Source organism: Marmota flaviventris, chromosome 1 (assembly GCF_047511675.1).
Source record: "Marmota flaviventris isolate mMarFla1 chromosome 1, mMarFla1.hap1, whole genome shotgun sequence".
Lineage (NCBI taxonomy): Eukaryota > Metazoa > Chordata > Mammalia > Rodentia > Sciuridae > Marmota > Marmota flaviventris.
The window spans coordinates 203,340,932-203,366,580 of record NC_092498.1 but is presented as its reverse complement, the minus strand read 5'-3'; the positions used below and the strand labels follow the sequence as shown (position 1 = coordinate 203,366,580).

Below are 25,649 nucleotides of genomic sequence, written 5' to 3'. Positions count from 1 at the left end.
CTTGTGTGAAACGAAGGTATTGGATGAGTCAGAGATTCTCAGACCTGTGTGTGTGTCAGGATCACCCAGGAAGACAATTTGCAGTCCTTCTTCTGGCTCTCCTCCACACCTCCTGCCCTAGTCTTAGTATATACTCAAGAAACCCAGCATTCTCCTAGGTGATCCCAAGACTGCATTTTTCTGGGAATCTCTGACCACTCCCTGACGTTCTCTCACTGTATGTATGACACCTCCTTTCCCTGGAGCGGGGTAGTTGCCCATCCCCATAGCACCCAGCCACCAAACAGGTATTTATTGAATACCAGCTATGTGCCAGACCCTGGAAATACAGCTGTGAATAAGACTGCCTTCCTGTCTCAAGCCATGTGTGGGAGGGGTAGGCAGACAGTATACAGGTGGACAGAGAATACAATGTCAGAAACTAGGGGACATGTTGAGAGGGGGTTGCACAGCTGCCTTAGGCTGGACAGACCTCTCTGAGTGGGAGATTTGAAGCAGAAGTGGGGGTGGAGGGGTGAGATGCCAGGATCTAGGGAGGAACATTATAAACTGAGCAAGAATTTAGTTGGCTTGTTTGAAGGGCAGAAAGAATTCCGGCAGGGGCAGGAGTAGAGTCAGCAATAAAGATAGGGAGGGGGGTGAAGTTGGAGAGGGCCAGTGGAACCTTGGGGACCACAGAGGATGGCCTTCACTCTAAGGGTGATGGGGAGCCTTTGGAGGCTGCAGCCCAGGTGATGTGCCTTGCTGTGGCTGAATGGGGAGGTAGGAGGCTCAGGTGTTGGGGCAAAGATATATGGACAGGGTTATAAGATGTCCTGACAGATGGACTGTGGAGATGATGGGGGTTCCTGTTCCAAGATGATGAAGTACAAGGAGAGTGGTTTTGAAGGGGAAACTAGGAGTCTGGCTTTAATAGTCTGAGATGACTACCAGGCATCTGAATGGAGACAGATGAAGGCATCTGGCTTAGAGATAGATACTTAAATAGGATAGGTACTTGAATAGGCAGGATTTGAAACCCTGGGGCTAGATGAAGCCTTTTGGGAATAAAACTCAGAGAATAGAGACAGAATGAGGGGTCAGTTTGTGCTCTGAGGCTCACTCATCCTGTGGGCATTTAGGAGGAGCTGAAGAGAAGACACTTGGTATGGGGCAGTAGGGCTGAGAGAAGCTAGGTAAGGACTGAGAATGGGTTTTGGCAAGATGAGGTGGTGGGTGAGCTTGATCTGGCTGTCTCAGAGTATGTGGAAGAGAAGGAGTCATTGGGGCCAGCCAGATTTAGGTGCAGCATAGTCACCATAACCCCACTGAGAATGGAACCTTCTTTCTCCTGCTGCCTTTTTTTTTTTTTTAAGTTGTTGATAGACCTTTACTTACTTACTTATTTATATATATGCGGTGCTGAGAATTGAACCCAGTGCCTCACACATGCCAGGCAAGTGCGCTACCGCTGAGCCCCAGCCTCAGCCCCTCTCCTGCTGCTTTAAGGCCTCATTGGACCCCAACTATGAGACTCTCTGGTCCTCTCAGGAGGGGTAGTACACATCAAAGCACTGCCTGTGGCCTGGCTCAGGCCTCACTCCCTATTGTGATGCTGGCAGCCTTCCTGCTGGGGCCCAAAAGTGATTTATCTCCAGGTCTTCAGATTGCTGCTCTGTTCCCCTGCCTACAAGGGCAGACGCCAGGGCTATGCCACTTCCACATGGGCTGCTCTGCCTCTGATCAGACTGCCTTATTTGCTCATGGTCCCCTGTACTAGAGATTGTCTGGACAGATTGCTTTTGCCCCTTGCCCTTCTTCTCTGCTAACCCTGGGTCCATGCATGCATAAGTAGGTCTCATGTCCCTGGGCTTATACTTCCTCAACTGGGAGATGGCCACAGTAGCATCTACACCAGGGTGAAGATGAAGTAAGACCATGTGTGCAGAAGGGAGTTGGGAGATGGGAAGTGTGCTAATGTGCATTTGTTCTTTCACCTTAGTCTTGTTTTGCTGCTGGTGGGGCCCTCTTTATTTTAAGGATGGGACAGCTGAGACCCAAAGAGCAAGAGCTGGTGTAGAGTCACACAGGACTTACCTCCCGTCCTCTGACCCTTCTTTCCTTCCTGGAGATGGGTATGGGGAGCCTACTTCCTGGCTGAGTTCGGTGGCCACTCTTCTTTTGAGGTGGAATTGGTGTTGGCCCCAGCTGAAGCTATGTTGAAGGGCTCTGCTGTGGACTATGGGGAACAGAGTGGGCCTTCCCTTGGCTTGTTTTGATATACTGGGAGAAAATAGCTTGCCTCCACGAAGGATGAGTCTCTTTCTGAGTTTCTAAGGGCAGGACCTGTACTGAGGCAGGTGAGTGGCTGGAGCAGCCTCCATGTAGGAGAAGAGCTTCTAGACAGTAGTGAGACAATGTCCCTCTTTTTAGCTGTGCTATTGGCACAGCTGTTCCCACTGTGGTCTCCCCTTTGGGTGATTTCTGTGGTTTTTCAGCATGTCCCAAGGCCTCATTCATGATGGAGGGACAAGGAATTGGAACACAAAGGAATCTTGAAGTTCAAACAGGTTTTTATTCTTTCTATTAGCTTTTGCAACAAAAGAATTTATGTGACTTTAATGGTGATTTCCTCTGTTGTTTTCTCCTGTCTCCTGGAGCTTGGAGGGCTATGGCAGTGTCCAAGCTATTGTCTCTTGGGTGTTCTTGGGGTCCCTGGGAGAGAGAGAGGCTTCTCTTTGGAGAACTTTTTTCTTGGAGGCTTCTAGAGTGAGTGAGTTCTCATTTTAGATTTTAACAATTTTGTCTTGGTTTCTAGGTGGGCTTAAGTTTTTTAACATTTTAAAAGAATTTTTTATTCCTTATTTTTTGCAGTGTTCATGATCAAACCACTGAGTTACACTCCAACCCTTTATTTATTTTTTAAAAAATTTTATACAATCTCACTAAGTTTCCCAGGATGGCCTTGAATTTGTCATCCTCCTGCCTCAGCCTCCTGGATTAAAAAGAACTGTGTATGTGTTTGTGTATTAGTTACTGGGAATTGAGCCAGTACTCAGCGCTATCACTGAACTACATTCACACTTCTTTTTTGTTTATTTATTTATTATTGAGTACTGGGGATGGAACTCAGGGGCACTTGTGTATTGAGCCATAGCCCCAGCCCTATTTTTTATTTTATTTAGAGACAGGGTCTCACTGAGTTGCTTGCACCTCACTTTTGGGGAGGCTGGCTTTGAACTCGGGATCTTCCTGCCTCAGCCTCCCAAGCCACTGGTATTACAGACATGTGCCACTGTGCCTGATATTTTTGTTAATTTTTTATTTGAGATAGAGTTTTACTAAATTGCCCAAGCTGGCCTCTTTTTTTTTTTTGGTACTGGGGATTGAACTCAGGGACACTTTACCACTGAGCCACATCCCCAGCCCTTTTTAATATTTTATTTAGAGACAGGGTCTTGCTGAGTTACCAAGGGCCTCACTAAGTTACTGAGGCTGGCTTTGAACTCTCGATCCTGCTTCAGCCTCCTGAGCTGATGGGATTACAGGTGTGAGCCACCACGTCCAGCTACAGTGCCACTTTTAAATGAATTATATTATACATAGTGAAAAGTATACAAATCAGGAGGTTATTTATCTATAAAGTGAACACAGATCACTGTGTGGGTCAGTTACTCAGATTAAAAAACATGATAGCATCCCTCGGTACCTTTCCTGCTCCCATTCAGGTGCTTACACACATAGTAACCTCTAGCACAGCATGTTGACTTTTCTGACCTTTGAACTGTACTCAAATGGTATCATACAATTTGTGGTCTTATGTTCTTTCATCCATCATTATATTTGTGAGTTGTTGGGGATGGCATGCATTAGCTCATTCTTGTTACAATATTCATTCCACTCTGGGTCTTTAGCCTGGAGCTGTTACGGATTATAGTGCTGTTCCCAGTCTTGTACATAAGTGTGTTGGTGAACACATGTACACATACCTGTTAGCTCTATGCTGGGAGTGGAATTACTAGGTTACAGGGCATATAGAGGATAGATCCTGCCAGTTTTCCAAAATGGCAATAGCCTTTCATACTCCTACCAGCAGTGTGTGAGACTTCCTCTCTAGTCCTTGGTGTGGTTGGTCTCTTTCATGTAGGCTGTGCTGGCGAGGTGTAGTGGTATCCCTTTGTGGTTTAAACTTGCATTTCCTTCCTAAATAACAAAGTTGAATATCTTTTCATGTTTGTGTGAAGTGCCTGGTCAAGTCTTTTGTCCTCCTCTTTTTTATTGGATTTGACTGACTTTTATTTTTGACCCTTGATTTCTAAAAATTCTTTGAATCTTTTGTTCATTTGCATTGCAACAACTGTCTTCTGCTCTGGGTGTTGACCTTCATGCTTCAGTTGTACCCCCCTCCTTTTTTTTTTTCTTTTCTTGTGGTACTGAGGATTGAACTCAGGGACACTGTTCCACTGAGTTGCATCCCCCGCCCTTTTATTTTTTGAGATAGGATCTTGCTAAGTTGCCAAAACTGGCCTTGAACTTGGGATCCTCCTGCTTAAGCCTCTAGAGTCACTAGGATTATAGGCTTAGCTTAATTGCATTCTTTGATGAACAGAAGTTATTAAATGTAGTCCAATTTATTATTTTCAGCTACCTAATATATTTTGTAGCCCTTTTAAAAAAGAAATTGTTTATACCCAGGTCATGGTGATATTTTCTCATGGTATATTCTAGAACTGTTATTATTTTACCTTTTACCTTTATATCTCTAAACTATATAGAATATATTTACTTTTGTGTGGTATGAGGTAGGGTTGAGATTCTTTTTTTTTTCTATATATAGATACCAGTGACTCAGCAGTATTTATTATTTGGCATTCATTTTTTTAGGACGATGATCTCCTTGTAAATGGCTGGCATGCAGTGTTTTTGATAGTGCTATTAACCTCCCCCAACACCTTGATAATAATCACAGTTATGATAATAACAGTAGTAATAGCAGCTGCTAATTTTTTTGAAATGTTACTAAGCCTCAGTTCATGCCAGCCTGAGTAGATAAGCAGCTCTTTAAAGGCAGGGACAACTTTGAAAATATTATTATTGTTATTTTGGTACTGGGGATTGAACTAAGGGGCACTCGACCACAGAGCCACATCCCCAGCCCTATTTTATACTTTATTTAGAGAGGGTCTCACTGAGTTGCTTAGCACCACTGGGATTATAGGTGTGCCCATTGTGCCCAGCCTGAGGATTATTTTAATAAAATATTCAGTCATGTCCAAGGTGCCACACAGAGGTGACACAGTACTGGGTATACTGCATCCCATGATTCTGAGCCCCCTGGGCTTTGTGCACCAAAAGGAGGACTCACCTTAGACTCAAGGGAGAGCAGGAACTGCCAAGCCAGGGCTTCAGGGCTGCCTTCTGGACCTGCCATCCAGACTCTGTCCATGTTGTGAACCAGCTGATCACAGATGTTCTGACTTGAAAGATGAGCTGCCTCAAACAGCTGCTTCTAGGTCAGTTGTTTCATACATGGGCAGTGTGTTTAGGTGGTGGTTTTCTGTGGAACCCTGTACACGATTTGACCAGGATTTGGTTGATTTCTAGAATGGACACTGAGAACTATAATACGGAATTGAAATGCACTTCATGTAATTCATTGTTGTCAGGAGAGATGTGTTCCGTGTTTTATCTTGGGCTCCTTAGGAACACCTCCCCACAACCTGCACCCACATACTTCCCACACACCTCCAACAGTACAACCCCATAGCCCAGCCCACCTCTAATGCATGTATGTACACGTGAACATACACCAGCATACTCCCCACATCCTCCTCCTTGCAGACAATGCACCCTACATCTCCTCCTGCTCCCCCAACTTCACAACATGACAGAACTCTCCCAGCCCTGTCACCAAAGTCCTCCCCACACAGCACCTTTCACTCCTTTCATACTCACTTCTCATATACCCCAACACCCCACGCTACCCACAACTCACACCTTCACACCCCAACACCCCCCACCTCCATAGCTACAACCCTTCCACCCACTCCCTAAGCAGCTGGGAGGGTCTAGACAGTGGTCAGAGGTCTGGGAGACTCCAGTGGAGACTGCTGTGCTTCTATCATGTGCGGCCCTCCTCCTGCAGGGCCCTACCATTGACCCTAGAGCCCTAGCTTTTCCCCGATTTTGTTTTGGAGAGAAGCAACAGCTTGTACTCTTGACAGAGTTCCAAGAGGAAGAACAGTTGCTGTGGTGACGACTCCCTGTGGGGAGTAAAATCTACACTCCGGGGCTGTTTTGATTCAGTGTTCTGAAGAGCTGCTCTGTCTAGAGAAAATGTGAGGGATGGGGCAAAACACTTTTGTCCTTTTAAGGTTAGCCCCCGTCCCCTCCCATTGTTTTATTTATTTTTTCTTTTTCTTTTGTAGTTGGACACAATATCTTTATTTATTTTTAGTGGTGCTGAGGATTGAACCCAGGGCCTTGCCCGTGCTAGGCGAGAGCTCCACCACTGGGCCACAACCCCAGTTGTCTCCTCGCTCCCATTGTTTTTAGGGCAGGGCATCTGCTAGATTTCTTGCCAGGTAATTTGGATCCTTAAAAAAAAAAAAAAAAAAGTACCTGTGTTTGCTGTGTGGGCCAGGCTTTCCTGCTCTGGGTCCAAGTCACAGGCAGCCTCCTCCTACCTAGGGGAGTGAGAATGAGCATTTGAGTTATTCTCCTGAGGCTTTCATCTGCCAGGCATGGGGCTGTCATCACTGTTACTGTTGAGTGCCACTGTGCACTGAGCTTGGGGAATGAAGTCAGTGAGGCTGGCTGGCTCTTGCTTTGAGCGAGGTGAGGCTGGGCCCAGCCAGGAGGCTGGCCTCTGTACCATCAGTTATAATACAATATGCTGCCCACACAGTGGAGGGATGTTGCGTCCTGGAGGGAGGACTTGCTGCAAGGTGTGGTTATGACACTTGCATGCAGTGGCTGCATGGACTGGGGGCTTCTGAACCCAGTATGGTTGCATGTACCCCACTTCTTCTCTTTGGTTGGCTTATGGATCGTGTCCTCTTGTGGATTCTGTATCCATACTGTGACACTCATGGAATCTGGCCTGGTAGAGATGCAGGGAAAATAATTAAGGATAGATTGAGTAAAGGACATGGAAGAGGAGGAGAGATTTTTATGCAGAGGAAGAGCAGAACAGGCAGGAGTGGAAAGGGTCTGAATTCAGGAAGATGGGCCCTAGAAGCTCCTTCCTCCTCCCTGGCCCCTGCACATAGTGCCTGCCTTGTCTTGCTTGGACTTTTACTCTGTGCATGCAAGAAGGTCTGCCCTCTGACTCTGGCCAGGGAGGGGTTGGGTCTTTCTCTGGATGACACTGCTGCTCTGATTGAAGGAATGAGGCATGAATGGGAGGATCTGATATATAATCCTGCAGGGGGGTGGGAGGGCATCACCCTGAAGACACAGGCAGGAACCTCAGCCTCTATTGTCATGAAGGTGGTGAGCCCCTGACCAAGGACTTATTCACCTGGACACATTGCAGAGCTGTCACAGCATATATAGTCCCTTGCTTAATGCCACTTTGCAGTTGAAGAAACTGAACCTCTGAGAAACCAAACAACTCACCTGCAGTTCCACAACAGGTACATGTGACTTTGCTTTATCAACCTTTCAGCTGAGCACATAGGCTTAAAAAAAAAAAAAAAGCTTTGCTTTGGTGTAGGGATGTAGCTCAGTGGTAGATTGCTCACCTAGCATGTGTGAAGCCCTGGGTTTCATCTGCAGCACTGCAAGAAGAAAAAAAAAAGTGCTTTGTTTTCCAAAGAAGTGTGTGTAGGTGAGGATTATAAGACCTTGTTTAAGCAGTGTTTTCCCCCACAAATAAATGTGCCAGCTCTGACTCGTAGTTTAAATTTGGATTTTAATTAGATATTAACACTTGTGGATCACACCAGAGAGGAGACAGCTGTCTTACCTTTACTTCTCAGACTGTGATACTTTGAGAAGCAGCTGATCAGAGGTTAAAATAGCTTCTGGTTTCCTAGGATCTTCAGCAGACTTTGCTGTTCTGTAAAACTCTGATTTATCTGAAAATTGACTTGTAAAGAATTTTGCTTTTCAAACTTGAGTGCCTCATTTTGGGGCCCAGTACATTTCATAAAAGCTCAGTTTGTATTGCAATGCAGGGAATGGAAAGATGGCCCCCAGGTCAGATGAGGGCTTTGCATCAGCAATTGGCCTTTGCGGTGGTTAGATGTGGGGAGCCTATTGGGACCGGCTTACAGAGCACTTATCATCCCGAGCCCTGGCTTCACCATTTGCAGCGTGGGTTTGGGATCTTTTCTCTTCCTGCATCTCCCAGGGTCTCCCTATGATTGGACAAACTGTAAAAGATAAGAACTTTGACCCCTACAAACTGCTGCACACATTATCAGGCTACTACTATCACTGGCCACACGTAGCCTAGGCAGTTAGTTGCTAGCAACAGAAATCCATTTGGGTTGATTTTAGAAGAAAACAAAGCACTGTGTGTTTGTTTTTTTAAAAAGAGAGCCAGCCTTGGAGGTACCTGGCTAGAAAGAAGCCCAGCATTCATGGAAAAACTGAAAAGTTGCTCAGTGAGGAGACCATTACCGTCTTAAGTGCTGGGCATTGAAGCTTGTTTTGCCGCCTCTGTGCCCTAGGATCAGATTCTAATCAGCCTTTCTGCAACTGCCTTCAGAGAGAAGCCAGCCCCCACCTCACCCCCACCATCCTGAGATGGAGCAATAATGCCAGAGTCACCTTCCTGCCGCAAGGCAGGCTGGGAAAGTGAGTGTTGGACACCTTTGGTTTTGGTAGTACAGAGTAGGTCCTTCTTCCCCCAAAGCTCAATGTGGAACCTTCCCAAACGAAGCAGGGCTCAGTCACTGAACAGCCCACAGGAAGACTTGGGGAACCCAGACTTCAGTCCATCTCCTGCATCACTCCAGGTGATGTGGTAAAGTGGCAGACCACTCGACTTGAGGTCCAGAGACCTGAGGTCTTGCACTAGCTTCTCCCATTCTCTTGCTGCACACTTTACCTCTGTCCCTCTGGATAAATGCGTTATGAGTGTTTCCCTGCAGCTCTATGTCCAGAGTCTATTCTGAACCACAGTAGCCCTCAGGCAGCTGGTCACTTCCTCCTCTGGGTTACCAACTTGAAGAAGAGGGATGTGCTCTGAGAGGCTCTTCAACTGGGTCATGTGTTAGAGTTATGACCCTGGAGTAGGCTGCCCACTGAACCTTCAGATTCCCAGATCTTACCTGGGAAGATTCTGGTTTGGTGGGCACTGTGGTTGGATATAGTTCACCCTGCACTAGATGATATCTGAGCCTTTGCAGCGCAACCAACTGTGGGTTTTTAAATATATATATATACACACACACACACACACACACATATATATATATACACACACACATATATATTTATACATATACATACATATATATATGTTTATTTCTCATTTGGTCTAAGAATGGACGTGGTCACATATCTCTGGCAGTTGTGCAGAAAGCAAAACTGTGGCTGTTTATTTGAAAGCGTGATGCAGACAGGAAACCTCACTTTACATGCTCATCCATCTTTTATTAGCTGTGAGCCATTTTTTAAGTCTCTTAGTTTTCTTGAACCTGGTTGAATAGGATGATGATATCTGATCCACAGGTAGTTGTGGGGGTCAGAGTCCTGGTGGGCACATTGTTGCAGTGTGAACTAATTACTATCAGTACATGATGCTGTTAAGCTGGAAGGGGCTGTCCCTCCAAAAAGACTCAGAGGCAGCTGCCCTCTGCTGTCTTTGGGGTATGAAGGTAGCTTTCCTAACCCACATCCGCTTGTTCTTTCAGTGGCTTCAACCAATGACCTTTGCATTTTCCTTTCTGGCCCTAGCTAAATGATCTTTATAAATATATCTAGTCACATTGTTGCCACCGCCCTACCTGTCCTCCCTCTTCAACTGCTGCCTCCCACTACATCTGGCTCTTGCTGGTTTCTCAGTGCTTGTGGGGTAAATGTCATCTTACTCTCTCCTCTTTGATGCAGGGCTTATCTTTATCACCTGTTCCTTCCAGTGATCCCAGCACTCCCTACCCTGCCCATTTGGCCTGGATGTTCTCTCTTCCCTACTTGGTGGCTCACTTGCTCTCCAAGTGGACTCAGGCTCCACATTCCCCTGTGCTTGTACTGCCGAGGCACCTGTGGTGCTTGCTGTGTGGTGATTGTCCCTTCCCTGCCTCCCCCTTAATCTTCCTCCATCCAGCTCTCTGAGGGCAACAGATTGGCTTTAGTCACTTTTTTATCTGCCAAATGAGAAGACCCAGAAGCAGCTAGATAGGCACAAGGATTTAGGAGTATTTGGGCTGCAGTTTTCCTCAGGGAAGAGCAGACTTGCCCTTTGGGGCTTGTTTGAAAGCCTGTAGCTTGGCAATATCAATCAACAAGATGAACTTCGTGGGATTGTGAAGTCAGGTTTCCACAAGTCTGCTGTTCAGGTAAGATCTAGGGAGCTTTGACACCTGTGCATTGGGCGAGGACTAAGCATTTTAGGGTAAGCCATGGCATGATGTAGATGTTAGGAATTTGATGTGGTCCTGCAGGGCTGTGGTGTTGGCTGGTAATACCTATCCTTGTAATAAATGGTACTCTTTATATCTCTTAACTCACCTCATTTCAAGAGTGATTCTACCCTTGTGAAAGGTTGTAGATGCGTGAGTGTGCCAGGTGGGGGCAGGGGACAGGCCAGAGCAAAGTGGGGGTTCTAGAGGGAAATAGCCGAGGCTTGAAGGACTGCTGTACCTACCATTTGGGTCCTGGCAACCCCGGGCTTTGTGACTCTGGATGGATTACTTAATTAAACTGCTCCTCCATTTTTCTCATCTCTGAAAGCAGAAAGGCTAATGTTGACAACAGTCATTGAATAATGTTGATTATATTCAATAATGTCAGTGTTGTTCAGTTAGTTGAATAATCACTTGCCTGGCGTATTGTTAACCCTTAAGAAAAAGGATAGCTGATACTGTAGGAAATACAGTAGAACTGAAATGAATGACAGCTGGGTCCAGGTCTCCCCAGAGCTCACCTTCCAATAGGATAATAGGATATCTTCCAATTTTGTGGATCTTAGTTAGATTTTATCCCTACCACATGCCCAAGAAGTGGGTAGGGTTAATTTTGCAGGAGAGAAAAAATTGTTGGAGGAGAGGGGAGAAAAGATAACTAAAGGATAAATGAACAGATGTGTGGAACTGGGGGCTTTTAATGGTCTCTGTTCCCACGCTGTTGAGCTTCACCCAATCTTGTCATACCTTCATGACTAGCATAGTCCTAAGTTAGATATAACCAAGCCTCAGTGCCTCACCCGTGCAACAAGGCTAATGATAGTTAATGCTGTCATTAAAATGGTCTGACAGTGGGAGGCTCAGACAAGAGGCTCCATCCTGTAAGATGAGGAATTGAGGGCTGGGGATGTGGCTCAAGCAGTGGCACACTTGCCTGGCATGTGTGGGGCACTGGGTTCGATCCTCAGCACCACATAAAATAAAAATAAAGATTTTGTGTCCACTGAAAACTGAAAAATAAATTTAAAAAAAAATTCTCTCTTTCTTAAAAAAAAAAAAGATGGGGAATTGATTCGAGTCTCCTGTCTCTCCTGGTTGTTTATTCAGTTTTGGCCCAACTGCTGTTGTGTGCCACCTACAGGGGAACAGTGGTGGATAGGCCTCTCAGACCTTTCAGTCTAGAAGGAAGACTGATGACAAATATCAGGTAAATTCAGGTAAAGACAAGTGTTTGGGGTGGTTATCATTAGAAGTCATGGGAAGAACACCTTTCTGTTAAAAATGGCTAGGGAGAGTGCCAAAACCCACTGACCATCTTTCAGCTGTCCTGGAGGTTTGTGATGGGTTTACAAATTAATTACAAATTCTGTGGCTTCCCTGCAGAATCCTCACAGATGTGCTACCTCTTCTTTTAGCCTGGGGCCTCTTATCACTCATTCCTGAGGGAGTCATTCTTAATTTGAGTCTCATTTAAAAAAAAAAAAAAGTATTGTTAAAAACAGACAAACCAGAGTTGCAGGTCCACCATCTTCTTTTTTTGCCCTCTGTTACACCATTGGAAGCTGAATCTAGAACATTCTAAGGAGAGCATCTGGGCTTCAGTGTCATTGTCAGGTCTCTTTGCAACTAATTTAAGACCAGTAACTGCAACCAACTGCAATCCTGACATACCTTCATGATGTTTCCCTTGGCCAGATATGCACTCAGTTATGGCAAGACAGAGCCACATAAAACACTCACCAGATTTTCATGATAAACATGGCATTACAGTGCTAGCTAGTGGAACCACTTTCTGCCTTGTTGCATGGGTGTTTTTAACTACACAGATGGAGATAGAATGTAATCCATCTCCTGTTGGCAGAATTACCCTAAAAGAGTGGAATGATCAGTAACCATCACCATTATTATAATTCAGAATTGTTTCAGAACCAATTGTCTTGTGAGCACTCTGTCACTCATTAAAATGTATGTAATTGAAAAAATAAAATTCTCTTGAAATCTTAAAAAAAGTATTGTTGACAAATAATAATTGTATCTATGGAGTATAGTGTGATATATTGATATCACATTATATGCATTATAGAAAGATTAAATCAAAGCTGGGTGTGATGGTGCATGCCTGTAATCCCAGCAGCTTGGGAGGCCAAGGCAGGAGGATCACAAGTTCGAGGCCAGCCTTGGCAATGTAGCAAGACCCCTGTCTCAAAATAAAAAAGGGCTGGGATGTAACTCAGTGGTCAGGCACCCTTGGGGTCAATTACCAGTAACAACAACAAAACACCATTGTCAAGCTAATTAATATATCAATCACCTCCGGCATACCATTTTTTGATGATGCAAATGTTTAAAAATGCTTTTTGGCAATTTTGAAATCTATAATATATTATTAATGACTGCACAGATCTCACTCTTGTGTGTTTGGAACTTATGCCCTTTGGTCAGCATCTTCCCTTTCCCTGTTCATTTTCCCCTTCTTCTGGTAACCGCCTTTCTATTCTCAGTTTCTATGAGTTTAATGCTTTTCAGTTTCACATATAAGTGAGGTTGTGCATTGTTTTTTTCTGTGCCAGGTTTATTTCATTTTGCATAATGTCCTGCATGTTCATCCATGTTGTTTTAAGTGACAGAATTTCCTCCTTTTTCAAGGCCAAATAACAGTCTATTGTGCATGTGTGTACATATGTGTGAATACACATGCCACATTTTCTTCAATCATTCATCCAAGATTGGACACTGAGGCTGTTTTTGTTTAAGCCTCATTTTTAAAGATTAATAGTGAACAATCTGTAGAAACTTGGCCCCACAGGAAAGCACTATCCGAAAAGGATAATGCATTCCATTCATATGAATGTTACCACATTTAAGCAGTGGCAGGTATAGATCAGCTTCTTTGCTGGTTGGTCTAACAGTAAATGATCCTTCCGTATTCCAGCATGGTTCAGGACCCAGGCACCCGGGTACTTCTAAACCTGTTGTGGCTCTTGGAGTGTGTGGCAGCAAGGAACAGTTGGCTGTTTGCTTTCTTGGGCTTTTTTGAGTCAAGGCTGGGAATGTAACAGACAAATTCTGGTTTCCTGGGAGGGATGCAGCAAGAACCAGGGTTTGAGTCAGGCCCCTTACTGTTTAACAACTGGACTTGGAACATTCCAGAATGCCAATGCTGACTCCTCCCTGTCTCCCCTGTCCATACCACTGTGGGCATCAGGTATGGTCCTGTACCAGATGGGGACCTAGACTGCCTTATTTTAATATCAAACACCCCTATTGAAGTTGCACCAACTCCACCTCAACGGGGGAGGAGGCAGCTTGAGAGAGGTCCTCAGTTTGCCCAGGACCCCATCACAGGTAAGCATGGCATCATGATTTACCTGCCCCTGCTGTTCCAGGCCTGCTGCCTGGGCTTCCTCCATACCACAGTGCTTCCTCCAGGGAGTCTGGGGTGGGGAGTTTGGAGCATCTTGGAGCAACTGGCCACCCAGAGGAACTGGCCTAGTCTAGCTGCATGTGAAGGAAAGGAGCGAGACTGGTTTTTGCTCAGCTCTCTGCATGACCTTCCACAGGGTTATTTCTTGCTGGAACTGGTGGGGGTGAAGCCCTGGGCAGTGGGAGGGGCCTCGAGCTAGGAGTTCCCTATGCTGCCCTTCCACATCCACCTTGTGTCCCCATTCCCATTCACCCTTGAAGAGGCAGGACAGGTGACTTTGGAAATCCTTCCCCAGCCACCTTAAAAGCCACCACCCTTCCTGAGTGCTTTTTTGGGGGAGGAAGGTACTGGGGATTGAACTCAGGGGCACTCAACCACTGAGTCATATCCCCAGCCCTATTTTGTATTTTATTTAGAGACAGGATCTCACTGAGTTGCTTAGTGCCTCACTGTTGCTGAGGCTGGTTTTGAATTCGTGATCCTCCTGTCTCAGCCTCCCTAGCGGCTGGGATTACTCCGTGCTTTTTTTTTTTTTTTTTAAATATGTGGTGCTGAGAATCTAACCCAGTGCCTCACACATGCTAGGCAAGTGCTCTACCACTGAGCTACCTACAATCCCAGCTCTCCTAAGTGATTTTGATACTGTCCCTTTCCCCTTTAGATCACCATCCACCCTTGAGAATCTGAAAAGCTCTAGATTCTTACTCTAGAAAACTGCACCTTCTTGCACCTGAACTGTGTCTAACCATGGAGTCATCCAGGCATCCAGGTGAGGGGATCCCACCCTGCTATGAACAGAGTGAGGAGCACTACAGCTCAATGGGATCACAGCCTGCCCAGGGGAATCATAGCCTCCCACCACCACTTGGTGCTAGTGCTGATTTGTTCTTTCTATCCTCAGTAACCCGTGTTACAGTACCTAGCACTACGGGGACCAGTCAATATTTGTGGGCTAATTAAACAAAAAAAAATCTTCTGGTGGAGTTATCAGCTGTGCTCCATGGAGCACTTATGGCTGGTTTCCCAGTTGTATTTGTGGCAATAATAGGACTAGACTTGGCCTGGGGCCAGCTCCCCACATTCCTCTGACTTGCAGCTGTGTGATGGGCTAGTGAGGAGCTGCCCTGGGCTCTGCGTGCCATTGCCCTGGCCTTAAGATGGGGTCTGGACGATGGGACCAACTGTGCCTCTCATTTACGAAGGGGGGGCCCTCTTTTCTACTGCCAAGGACGTCTTGACAGGCCCTGGCAACTCTAGTCTGCCTCAAAGCTGCCACACCCTTTCTCTTTGTCCACTTTGCACTGCCACCTCTTTTGTCAAAGGCGCTTGCCTTCTCCCAGTGAGTCAGTGGCAGGACCCAAGTTGCTGACTCCTCCCTGTCTCCCCACAGCCTTGTTCTTTCCACTGCCTGACCTGGTTCCGCTCTTATCTCCAGTCCTTATCTCCAGCTTCCTCACTGCCCTTTGTTCTTCCTCTGCTCTAGGGGATGGCTGCAGCCAGAGGAGAGCTGTGGCTTTTAGCTGGCTCTAGACTCTTGGGTAATGGTCTGCAGCTTTCCCTGCCACACTTTCTGAGCCTGGCTCTTGGCAGTGCTCTGAACAAGGAGTCAGTGACCTGTCTCCCCCACTCACATCGTCTAACACTTCTGGTATCTTGATGACACAGGTGTTAAGAAGCAGCTCTGTCTGCTTGCAGGATTGCCTGTCACAAGAGACATGCCATCTGGGCCCACGGCCCTGCTGCCTTTCTGTGGCCCTTTTCTGTCTGCCCCAACCTGATTCTCCCTGCCCCTCAGACACTGCTACCTATCTACCTAAGCTGCAGGCTCTTCTCGTTCATCCCTCAACATTTCTTCCTGTAATAATGCTATGATGTCACTGTGATTGCTCTTAGAAACCAAGGCCAGCCAGGTGGTACAGCCTGCCCAAGGCCACACAGCCAGGATGGAATGGAGCCAGGACTTTCCCTAGGCACATGCACTCTACCACATTGTACCAGTGAACGTACAATTCCTGATAGTCTGGGTCAGGACTGTGGATACAGATGGGTTAGATTAGTGCCTGCCCCCAAGGATCTTATGGTCTGGTCAGTACACAGTGGACACTCAGCAAGTTGAATACAGGGAACCCAGAGTGAGGAGCACTATAGCCCAATGGGATCGCACCTGCCCAGCAGAATCAAAGCCTCGCTCTCCTATTTCTGGCCACTAAGGAGCTTTTAGTTTCTGGTTCCAGGTGTGGTACATTCAGCCTAGGGCTTATCATTCCATCTTCAGTGAGTCAGTCTCCTGGTAGCTGCCCTACCACTGAGTGCTCTTGGAACACAGCTCCCAGTGCTGCCACCCAGACAGGAAATCTCTCCACCCCAGCATGAGGCTGCCCTGATCCTGAGAATGGCAACAGGGTGAAATTATAGGACCTGCCAGGTTGCCCCAGCATTGCCAGTCCCTTCCTGCCCCATCCTTAGGCACTGGATACCCATCTTGATTTCTCCTCACCCTAAGCTCAAATTAGACTTGGAAAGGCTCAAACTTTGATCTTTTCTTAGGAGACTAGGGCTTGAGGTCTTGTGTTCTCTTGACTGTTGTGCAGAGGGTTGACTCCCATGGAAGTGACAGCAGGCCTGTGCAGTGAGGCATGTCCATCTGGGCATTGCAAAGTGTTCCCAGTTGGGTATCTAGCTGCTTCGGGAATGGGCTAAAGGTTGGAGGAGGTTAGATCTGCTGTTGGAATGTCTCTCGAAACTCTTTGCTGCCTCTCTTATCCCTTTCTAGAAAGGAGAGAGTCCCAGGCAACAACTAAAAGCTGTCTTTGGGAATTATACCAGTGAAGGAGGGACTTACCCTCATCCCCTCAACTCAGGCCCTTCAGCTTTGGCATAACTGCCCTGAGCATAGTTCCCAGCCCTCTCTTAAACCCTCTCCACCCTCCACACACCCACAAACAGTGGCAGGTTGGGGCAAGTCCAGGCAGGAGTGGAAATCCTGCTTCGTCCTGGTCTTTCTCCTCCTGTGAATCAGTGCCACTCAGCAGGTAGACTGCCTGAGTGCCCTTTCAGAGTGGCCTTCTTGCTAGGCTCTGCCCCCTGCAGCACTAGAGGAAGGCCCTGGGAAGGATTTGGGGCTCTTCTGACCCAGACCAGTCCTGGCTGGGCCAGCCACGTGGGTCTGCTCTGCAGACCATGACCATGCCCTTGCTCTGCTCTTGTGTCTTTGCCGGGTAGTTACCACTCTCAGGAAAGTTCTCTTTTCTTTAGCCACCTGGTAACCACATCTAGAATTGGTTTAAGGGTCACCTTTTTCCCTGATAACACCTATCCTGTGCCAACACCCCATAAAGCTTTCCTCACCACTCACGGCACAGATGGTTTTTTTGTTTGTTTGGTTTTTGGTTTTGTGTGTGGTACTGGGGATTAAATGCAGCTGTGCCCTACCACTGCTGCATCCCCAACCCTGTTTTATTCTCTGAGTTGCCCAGGCTAGCAACTTGTACTCCTCCTGCCTCAGCCTCTTGAGTTGCTGGGGTTACAGGTGTGCACTGCCATACCCAGTTCAGAATTACATTTTCTAAGTCTGCTTCTTTGAGTACACTGGAAATCCTTGAGGGCCTGAGTCAAGGGAAGAGATGCCTTAGTGTTAATCTGGGGGAAATGACAGCAGGAGACAACATAGTAACCTCCCTTTTCCCTCCCTCCCTCTCCTGCATATCTGTCTGGTTGATGATCAAGCTTTTGATAGTGGCCCTCCATTCAGGCAGCAATGTGGATTTATGCTGCCCGTCACTTCTGTACCATCCCGGGACAGGGGTACTCAGCTAGTGAGGGCTCCATCCAGAAAAAGGAGAATGAGGAGCAAACCCACAGCTAAAATATCAAGTCTGAAGAGTTAAGGTGTCCCAAGATGATTGAAGCTCTAGTAGTTGTTCGATAAAGAAAACAACAAAAGGGCTGGGGTTGTGGCTCAGTGGTAGAGTGCTTGCCTAGCATGCTTGAGGCACTGAATTCGATCCTCAGCACCACATAAATATATAAATGGAACTTGAGAAGTAATTCAAGTATTTAAAAAAAAAAAAAAGAAAACAACACAAATTATCACCGTCAGTGGACATTGCCACAGTTCTCACGGACACTAAAAGGGTATTAAGGGAATAATATAAATCACTTTATGCCAGCAAATTCAGTAGGTGAAATACACATTCCTTGAAAGACATAAATTAATGCTGACTCAATAAGAAACAGAAAATCTGTATAGTCCTATATCTAAAAATCTTCTCAAAGAGAAAACTTTTAAGGCCAAGATGGCATCACTAAAGTCTTATTGAACTTTTTTTTTTTTTTTTTGGTACCAGGGATTTAACTCAGGGGCACTCGACCACTGAGCCACATCCCCAGTCCTATTTGTGGCTTTGAACTCACAATCCTCCTGCTTGAGCTGCTGGGATTACAGGTGTACGCCACACTGCCTGACTTATTGAATGAATACTTAAGGAGAAATAAATACCAGTCTCACACAACTCTAAATTTATTATTTTATTTTGACATTGGGGATTAAACCGAGGGCCTTAAGCATGCCAAGCATGCACTGTGCCACTGAGCTACATCCCCAGCTCAACAACTCCATTATTGGTATTTATTTATTTATTTATTTTTAAGGAGCGGGGTCTTGCTATGTTGCCCAGGCTGACCTGGAATTCCTGGCTCAAGCAATTCTCCTGCCTTAGCCTCCTGAATGCTGGGACTATGGGTATGTGCCACTTTGACTGGTTCAACTCTAATTTACTTTTTAAAGTTTTGTCCTTGGTAAAAGGATGTCCGATGTTTGAGGTGGGGATATTTGTGAGACCTCCTGAAGTCCTGCTGCAGAGGCTTCTTTTTCCTGCAAGCTCTGGGGAAGTTGAGGAAAGGATGTGAGGTCAGATGTGAAATCAGGCAAACAGACTGGGGAAGGCCCCATCTAGGCCATGGCTCTTCTGCCCTCTGGCCATCAGCCTTCCTGAGAGTTTGAGTCTTTGGAGTTGCTGGAGGAGAGGGGGAAGAAATAAAGAATGGAGATTGGGAAGGAGGGAGAAAAATGGAGAGGTTTGGGAAGGGTGTGTGGAGGGAGAAGTTAGGCACTGAGTCTGATTTAAGGACCTTGGGATGGGTGTGGTGTCTGTAGATCCCTGGGACATGGGATACCTAAGGTTCTGCCTGCTCTTCTGCTGACTGTCTTAGGGCCTCGACCTGGGCTTGCACTGGTTGTGGCTGGGTCTGCATTCTCATGGCCAGATCTGAACCACAAGAGGAGCACAGGAAAGGCAGCTGAGGTCAGAACCATTTTTAGAAACTCTGTGTCACTCTTGATGGGCAAGAACACAGGGCCAGGACCAGGAGGACCTTTAGCCGGACCTACAGCAACCAAAGATAGATTCTGTGACCTTGGACAAATTTTTTTTTTTTTTGCCTGACAGCCATTTCGTGGGTTTCCCCATGGTTTGAATTGAGGAACTGGAGCAGGTGATCCTGTGAGCCCTCTAGTTCTGAGTTCTTTAAGGCTTTAGACTGGGGTGGGCATTGAGGCTGGTGTGCATCTCCTCCCAGCTTCCCAGATGAAGGTGAGGGGGACACCATGCCTCATGGCCCAGGCCAGGACCTCCCCAAAGTGATTTTCCATCTTGTCAATGCTCATTATCCTAGCTGAGAATCACCATTTAACAGGAAGGCTGCAGTACCTCCTCCTCTTCATCCCCCATATTCGTGGCCTATTCCCTGCTCTTGCCATGATGTGTCTTTCTCTGCCTCAATCCCCTGTTCTGATCAGCATCCCAGGCAGGGGTCTTCCTTAACCTCATTGTACTGTCTGCAGAGCAGTGCTGCTTCCTACCTGCCAGCAAGCTGGGTGATGTTTTAAAATGTCATTTACATACTTGGATGTTTTCTCATTTATTGTGAATACCCTGGCCTTTGCCAAGCACTTGAGTGTCCCTGGGACTCCATAAGCCATGGCAGCAGTTAGACTGTTTGACCTTGTCCAGGGCAGGAAGGGCATGGTATTGGTGGAGTACTCCTCCCAGAGGATGATCCTCCCCAGCCCTCTCCCTGTTCTGCCAGTTGCACAGAGCTTTTAAAGAAGCCTTTCTGTGGAGTTGGGGGCCTTGCCCACCTATCCGCTGTGGCAGAGCGGAGTCCTTTCTGCTGTTCTGTCCCTAACTTACTTGCCAAGGGCAGGTGTCATCCTTTCCTCTGAGACAGTGCCTCTAGCCTTCAGGGAGTCCTCGGGCTGGCAGTGGGGGAACTTTTGTTTGAATGTCCAGGCTCTCAGCTTGCTTCCTTTGGGAACCTTTACTCAGAGAGGGCTCATGTGTCAGCTGGGCCTCTGTGGAAGCCCCATCCAGGACCTGGCAGTCTGCGAGCCACTTGGAGAACACTAACTTGTTTCCCTGTTACATTTGTGCTCCACTCTTCTCTCGGGCCATCCCCAGGTTCTGCCTGTCCCCCAGCCTGGCAGATGTCAGCAGGCCCTTCCTGGTCCCTTCTTTCTCCCTTAGAATACTGGCCAGAGCTCTCTGTGATCAGCCCCACCTGCCTTGACAACCTTACACTTTCACCTTCCCCTCTGCTGCTGCAGCAGTGCTCACTCTGCCTTTGCTCAAGGTGTGCTCTCCACTGGGAATGTCCCTCCTGCTCCTCCCTCCCCATCCTGTGACACCCAGATCTTGGCATCCCTCCAGAGACAGTCCTTCACCCATCCCTTGAGAACCATGTTAACCTCTCACATGGCTGCTGTCAGTTGTTCAGTTATTTGTTCTTGCTGTCTTATTCCCATGAGTGGAGCTGCCCTGGTTGAAAAGATGTGTTCCCGTTCCGGAAGCCTTTCTCTGGACTAGGCCTCTCGTCTGGTCTCCTTCCCTGTAGGTTGTATGGCCCGGAAAGGTGGGGTCCGGTCACCACCCTCAAGGTCTCTACCATGAACACCACCAAAAAGTGATTTTTGCACTTTTTGGTGCACTCCCAGGGAGGCAGTTGTCAGTGGCAGACACAAACTTCTAGGAGAGTCTCTCCAGGCAGCTGTTTTATATGGATTTGTGTATCATTGCAGGTCACCTAATATCATCAGAGCAGTTGCTAATGCAAGGAGCTTCCAGGTGTCTTCTCAAAACACTGCTCTAGCAAGTCAGAGGTTGTTCAACAAAGTGAGCTTTGACACCTTCCAGGGGGCCAACCCTGGCATTCAGGGCTTCTTGGTCGGGCCCTGGGCGTGTAGTGTGTCCACATGGATATGAGTACTCACACATACACTGGTGGGGCTGATCACACAGGGTTCTGGCCGGTGTTCTGGTTTGTCCACAGGGCAGGCTGATCTAATAGCAGTAATAACAGAGAGCAGGAAAGGCTAGGGACTTTTTTCTTCTGAAGGGGGAATGGCATGGCAGTTTCCTTCTGTTGTGGCCCTCAGGGCACCTGCAGCACAAGCATACTGTGTCAAGGTTAAGATAAATACAACTTCTCTAGACAAACTATGAAGAGCTGGGCTCAGTGGTATACACCTTTAGTCCCAGCTCCTCAGAGGCTGAAGCAGGAGGATCACTTGAGCCTACAAGTTCAAAACCAGCCTGGCATCATAGTGAAACCCTGTCTCAAAAAAAAAAAGAGGGGCTGGGGTTATAGCTCAGTGGTAGAATGCTTGCCTAACATATATGAGGCACTGGGTTCGATCCTGAGCACCACATATAAATAAATAACATAAATGTATTGGGTCCATCTACAAATTTAAAAAAATTAAAAAAAAATTAGAGATGGAGGAAGGCAGAAGACTCAGACTGGTTTTGTGTTTTTTTTTTTTTTTTTTTTGTTTGTTTGTTTTTTTTTCCCAGTGCTAGGGATCGAACCCAGAGCTCACACATGCTAGGCCACTGAGCTATACCCCCAGAAGAACCAGATTTGGAAGACATTTTTCCCACATAAACTTCAAATGAATTTCCCTTGCCTTTGTCTCTCTGGGTACACTTCAGGCCTGGGCAGTGAGTCTTGTTACAAACCTGGTCCTGGTCTGAGCTATGTGACTCCTCAAGGGAACCAAATGGGTATTTCTGGAGAGGTGGCTGGTGACCTCCAGTCTCCGCTAACTCAGGAGTGCTTATATCCAGACCCTCTTCTTTGGTCTTGAGGGTTACTGTGTATCTGGGCCTGGGCTAGGGTTGTAGATTTTATTTTATTTTTTAGTTTTAGGTGGACACAATATCTTTTATGTGGTGCTGAGAATCGAACCCACTGCCTCATGCATGCCAGGTGAACACGCTACCACTTGAGCCCCATAGGGTTGTAGATTTTAAATTCTATCCAGGCAGTGAAGGGTGGGAAGTGAATCTCCAGCATTGTGTCCATCAGGTGCTGGAGGACTGAGTTGACTTCTCTAGACTTAGTGCCTTATTCCTGAGATGTCCTGTTCTTCACTGGCCGCCCAGGTGGTCTAGACTGGAAGTAGGAACATTCATCTGAGCAGATGGTGTTCTCCCTTTCTTTTCAGGACAAAGAAGATGGGGAGCCAAAGACCAAGCAACTCAGAGAAGAGGAGGAGGAAGGCGAAAAGCACAGGTAGCACTGCGTGCAGCTCCCGTCATGCTGTTCCCTGCCCTGCTCTCTTCACCAGCACCTGTTGCTCGCTGAGTCTCTTTCCTTCCAGCCCTGTTTCAGAGCCCTGCCCCCACTCCCTCCTCCACCCCATGGCTGTGTTCAGACCTGCAAACCTCAACCCTCTCACTAATTGGGCCTTCCCTGCGTCCTTTCCCCCACTTGGTGTCCAGCTCTTTGCCACTGGCTTTTTTCCCCTGACCTCACACTGTCTTTTCACTCATCTTTTGTGTTCCACATCACATGCAAAATGTGGGAAGCTCTTCCTGGGCCTTGTGGCCTTTTCCAACCTCCTCTGGCCACCGGCCATTTCCTGAACAGCACTGTGTCCACTCGTCTGTTCACACTGCCCTCTCACCCTGGGACTCCTTCCTTCTTATCTCTCTTCCACCCTTGACAGCTTGGTTTTCATGTTAGAGCTCAGCTCAAAAGCTGCTTTTTGACTTCTCTTGGGCTGTGCTCCCTCAGCAGTTCTTTTATTTATCTTTATCAAATGTAGTCATCTGGCTGAGTTAACTTAAGTTGCCTCAGCACAGCCCATGTGAGGGGCTAGAGCACTCTTCCCTTGTGTGGTGTGGCAGGCACAAGATCCACTCCACACATTCCCAGTCCTAAGGGCTATGCCCTCTACAGAGCTACTGTTGCTGTTTTGCATAAAAAAATTTTGGGGAGGGCTGGGGATGTGGCTCAGTAACAGAGCACTAGCCTAGCATGCATAGGCCCTAGTTCAATTTCTAGCACTGCCAATACTACTACTACTACAACTACTACTACTACTGCTACTACTTGGGAATAATTTGCAGGATCCATCCAGCATGTGGGGCTGGACGGATTGTTGTGAGGCAAGAAAAGCCTTCATGCCTAAGTAGAATCCACACACCTGAAGTCTCAGAGGGCTCACACTCTCCATGTCATGCCCAACCCTGAACTGGGACAGTCTTCCTGTGATCAGACTGCATCTTCATGGACAAGGTCCTTGGTTGCTTCTGCCCTGGGCAGCTTCCTTCAGGCACAGGACCTGTGGTGGTGTCTGCTGAAGGGAAGAGTAGATCTTGGTGCAGTGGGCTGTGCTTTGGGGAGGGACAGTTAGAAAGGAGGGAGAGCTTCCCTGGGGAATCTGGGCAGGGACACTGGAGCAGACCTTCCTAATGCCACAACCCTTTGTTGTCTTCAGCAGTATGAAGAAACCTCCTCAAGAGCAGGCCTCATCTCTGCCTCCTTGATCAGGAGCAGATCTCACTCCAGTTACAAACTGCTTTCACAGCAGCCTCTGGGTAGCCCTGCAGGTTCTTGCCACCTCGCATGGGTTTAGACATGATGACATCTCTATTCTGAGAGGCTCATGGTGCTGATGGGAGATTGGGTCCCTGGCACTGGGCTCTGTGCATTTTGTTGCACCCTAACCCCCTGAGGGTCCTCAGCTGGTGATGGAAAGGTAAAAGCCAAGTAGTTCTCCTTTGCCAGGTGACCCCAGACTTGAATGATTCCAGTGGGTGCCTACACAGTTCTTTCTGCTCTTTGGGGACTACTTAGAGGCCCTTTGGTTTTCTTCTGGCCTGTTCTTAGGTTCTGTGTTGCTGAATAGAGCCCAGAGTTCCAGTTCCTGGGCTGTCTTTGATTTGCTGGGTGGTCTTTTCTGATTCTCCTACTCTTTGCTGAGAAAAGAGGAGTGAGTGGTGGGTGGGTCAGACAGTAGCAGACTTGAATGTTGGAACACATTGTTGAGTCTCAACATGGTGTTGAATGAAGGCGAAAACAGGTTTCAGAATTGACCTACAGTGCAAGAGAATCTCTATCACATTGGGAAACACAAAATGATATTACATGCCTGTACTTGGTCAACACCAACTTCATTGGTCATCTGCTCTTTTTTTAAAATTTTTTTATTTTTTTGGTTTTCGGCGGACACAACATCTTTTTGTTTTTGTATGTGGTGCTGAGGATCGAACCTGGGCCGCACGCATGCCAGGCGAGCGCGCTACCGCTTGAGCCACATCCCCAGCCCGGTCATCTGCTCTTTGTGGGGTACCAATGTAGGCTTCTGGGAGGCAGCCATGGACAGTCCCTACCCTCAGGGAGCTGGTGTTCTCTAAAGGGACGCAGACTGTTGGCAACAGGAAATGTTAAGATGTCGTGTGCTGGAAGAAAGCAAAAGCAGAGTGTAAACATGATGGGGAAAAATGGCTTCAGATTAGTGCTGAGAAGCAGGGAGGAAATAGGATCAGGGGAAGACTTTGTGATGTGTGATGTGTGGTTTTATTTTACACACACACTTTTTTTTTTTTGCAATGCTGGTGATCAAACCCAGGATCTTGCTAGGCAAGCACTCAGCCACTGAGCCACACCCTCAGTCCTCATTTGCTAGGTCTTAATAGGTCATTTATGGTGGAACACAAGATTCCTCTGAGATCCCTCCTGACCCTGCAAGGCCACATCAGAGCAGGACCCCTGTCCCTTTCTGACAGTAGCCTAGGAATCAAGCATGCTGGACGTTGGATTGGGTTCTGCTTCAACCCATTGTGTTCTTCCGCTTTTCTCTAATCTGGCCGCTTTTGAAGCAGTAGAGTGGTGGAATGGGTCTGGAACTGGTAATCAGGAGCTTGGCTTCAGGGCTGCCCCTCTAGAGACTTTGAGCAGGTAGGCCTCTCTACCTCATAGGGCCCACTACTCAGTCACTTCCTTGGTTGTCAGGAAGTCCAGTCTCAGCACGGAGATGTGCCTACATGTATAGCTCCCAGAAGAACCCTGAGTCTTGGTCTTTGTAATATGAGACCAGACCCATTGGGTTTGACCCTGAGCTGCAGGGTCCAGGACTTGGGCTTTCCTGGAAGAACAGGGTGCTACAAAAGCTGCGTTCAGTACAGGGACAGGTCCCCTTTCCTCATCTGAACTGGAAAGGGACTTTGGTAGTTTGCTCATGGATTGGCGGTGGACCCCAGAGGGCTCCCAGGCCACAGCCCTTGCCACAGTTCCCTTTGCCACTGAGGAGAAAGGAGTGACCTTCCAGCTTTGCTGAAGGGATGACTTTGAAGGCCAGAGACTAGTGAGCATCTTGGCTTCCT

General features: G+C 47.2%; 1 protein-coding gene across 2 annotated transcripts in view; it reads left to right on the top strand.

The window, feature by feature from the left end:
* The window catches only part of Ccdc12 (coiled-coil domain containing 12), a 48,046-nt gene that overhangs the window by 6,420 nt on the left and 15,977 nt on the right, over nt 1-25,649 (top strand). The window contains exons 2-3 of one of the 2 annotated variants that reach the window (XM_071600489.1): nt 18,631-18,721; nt 22,484-22,551. In XM_071600489.1, coding sequence (XP_071456590.1) covers nt 18,707-18,721; nt 22,484-22,551 — 83 coding nt within the window. In that variant the 5' untranslated portion in view covers nt 18,631-18,706. The remainder of the gene's footprint in view (nt 1-18,630; nt 18,722-22,483; nt 22,552-25,649) is intronic. The other variant, XM_027932437.3, reaches the window with a different exon arrangement.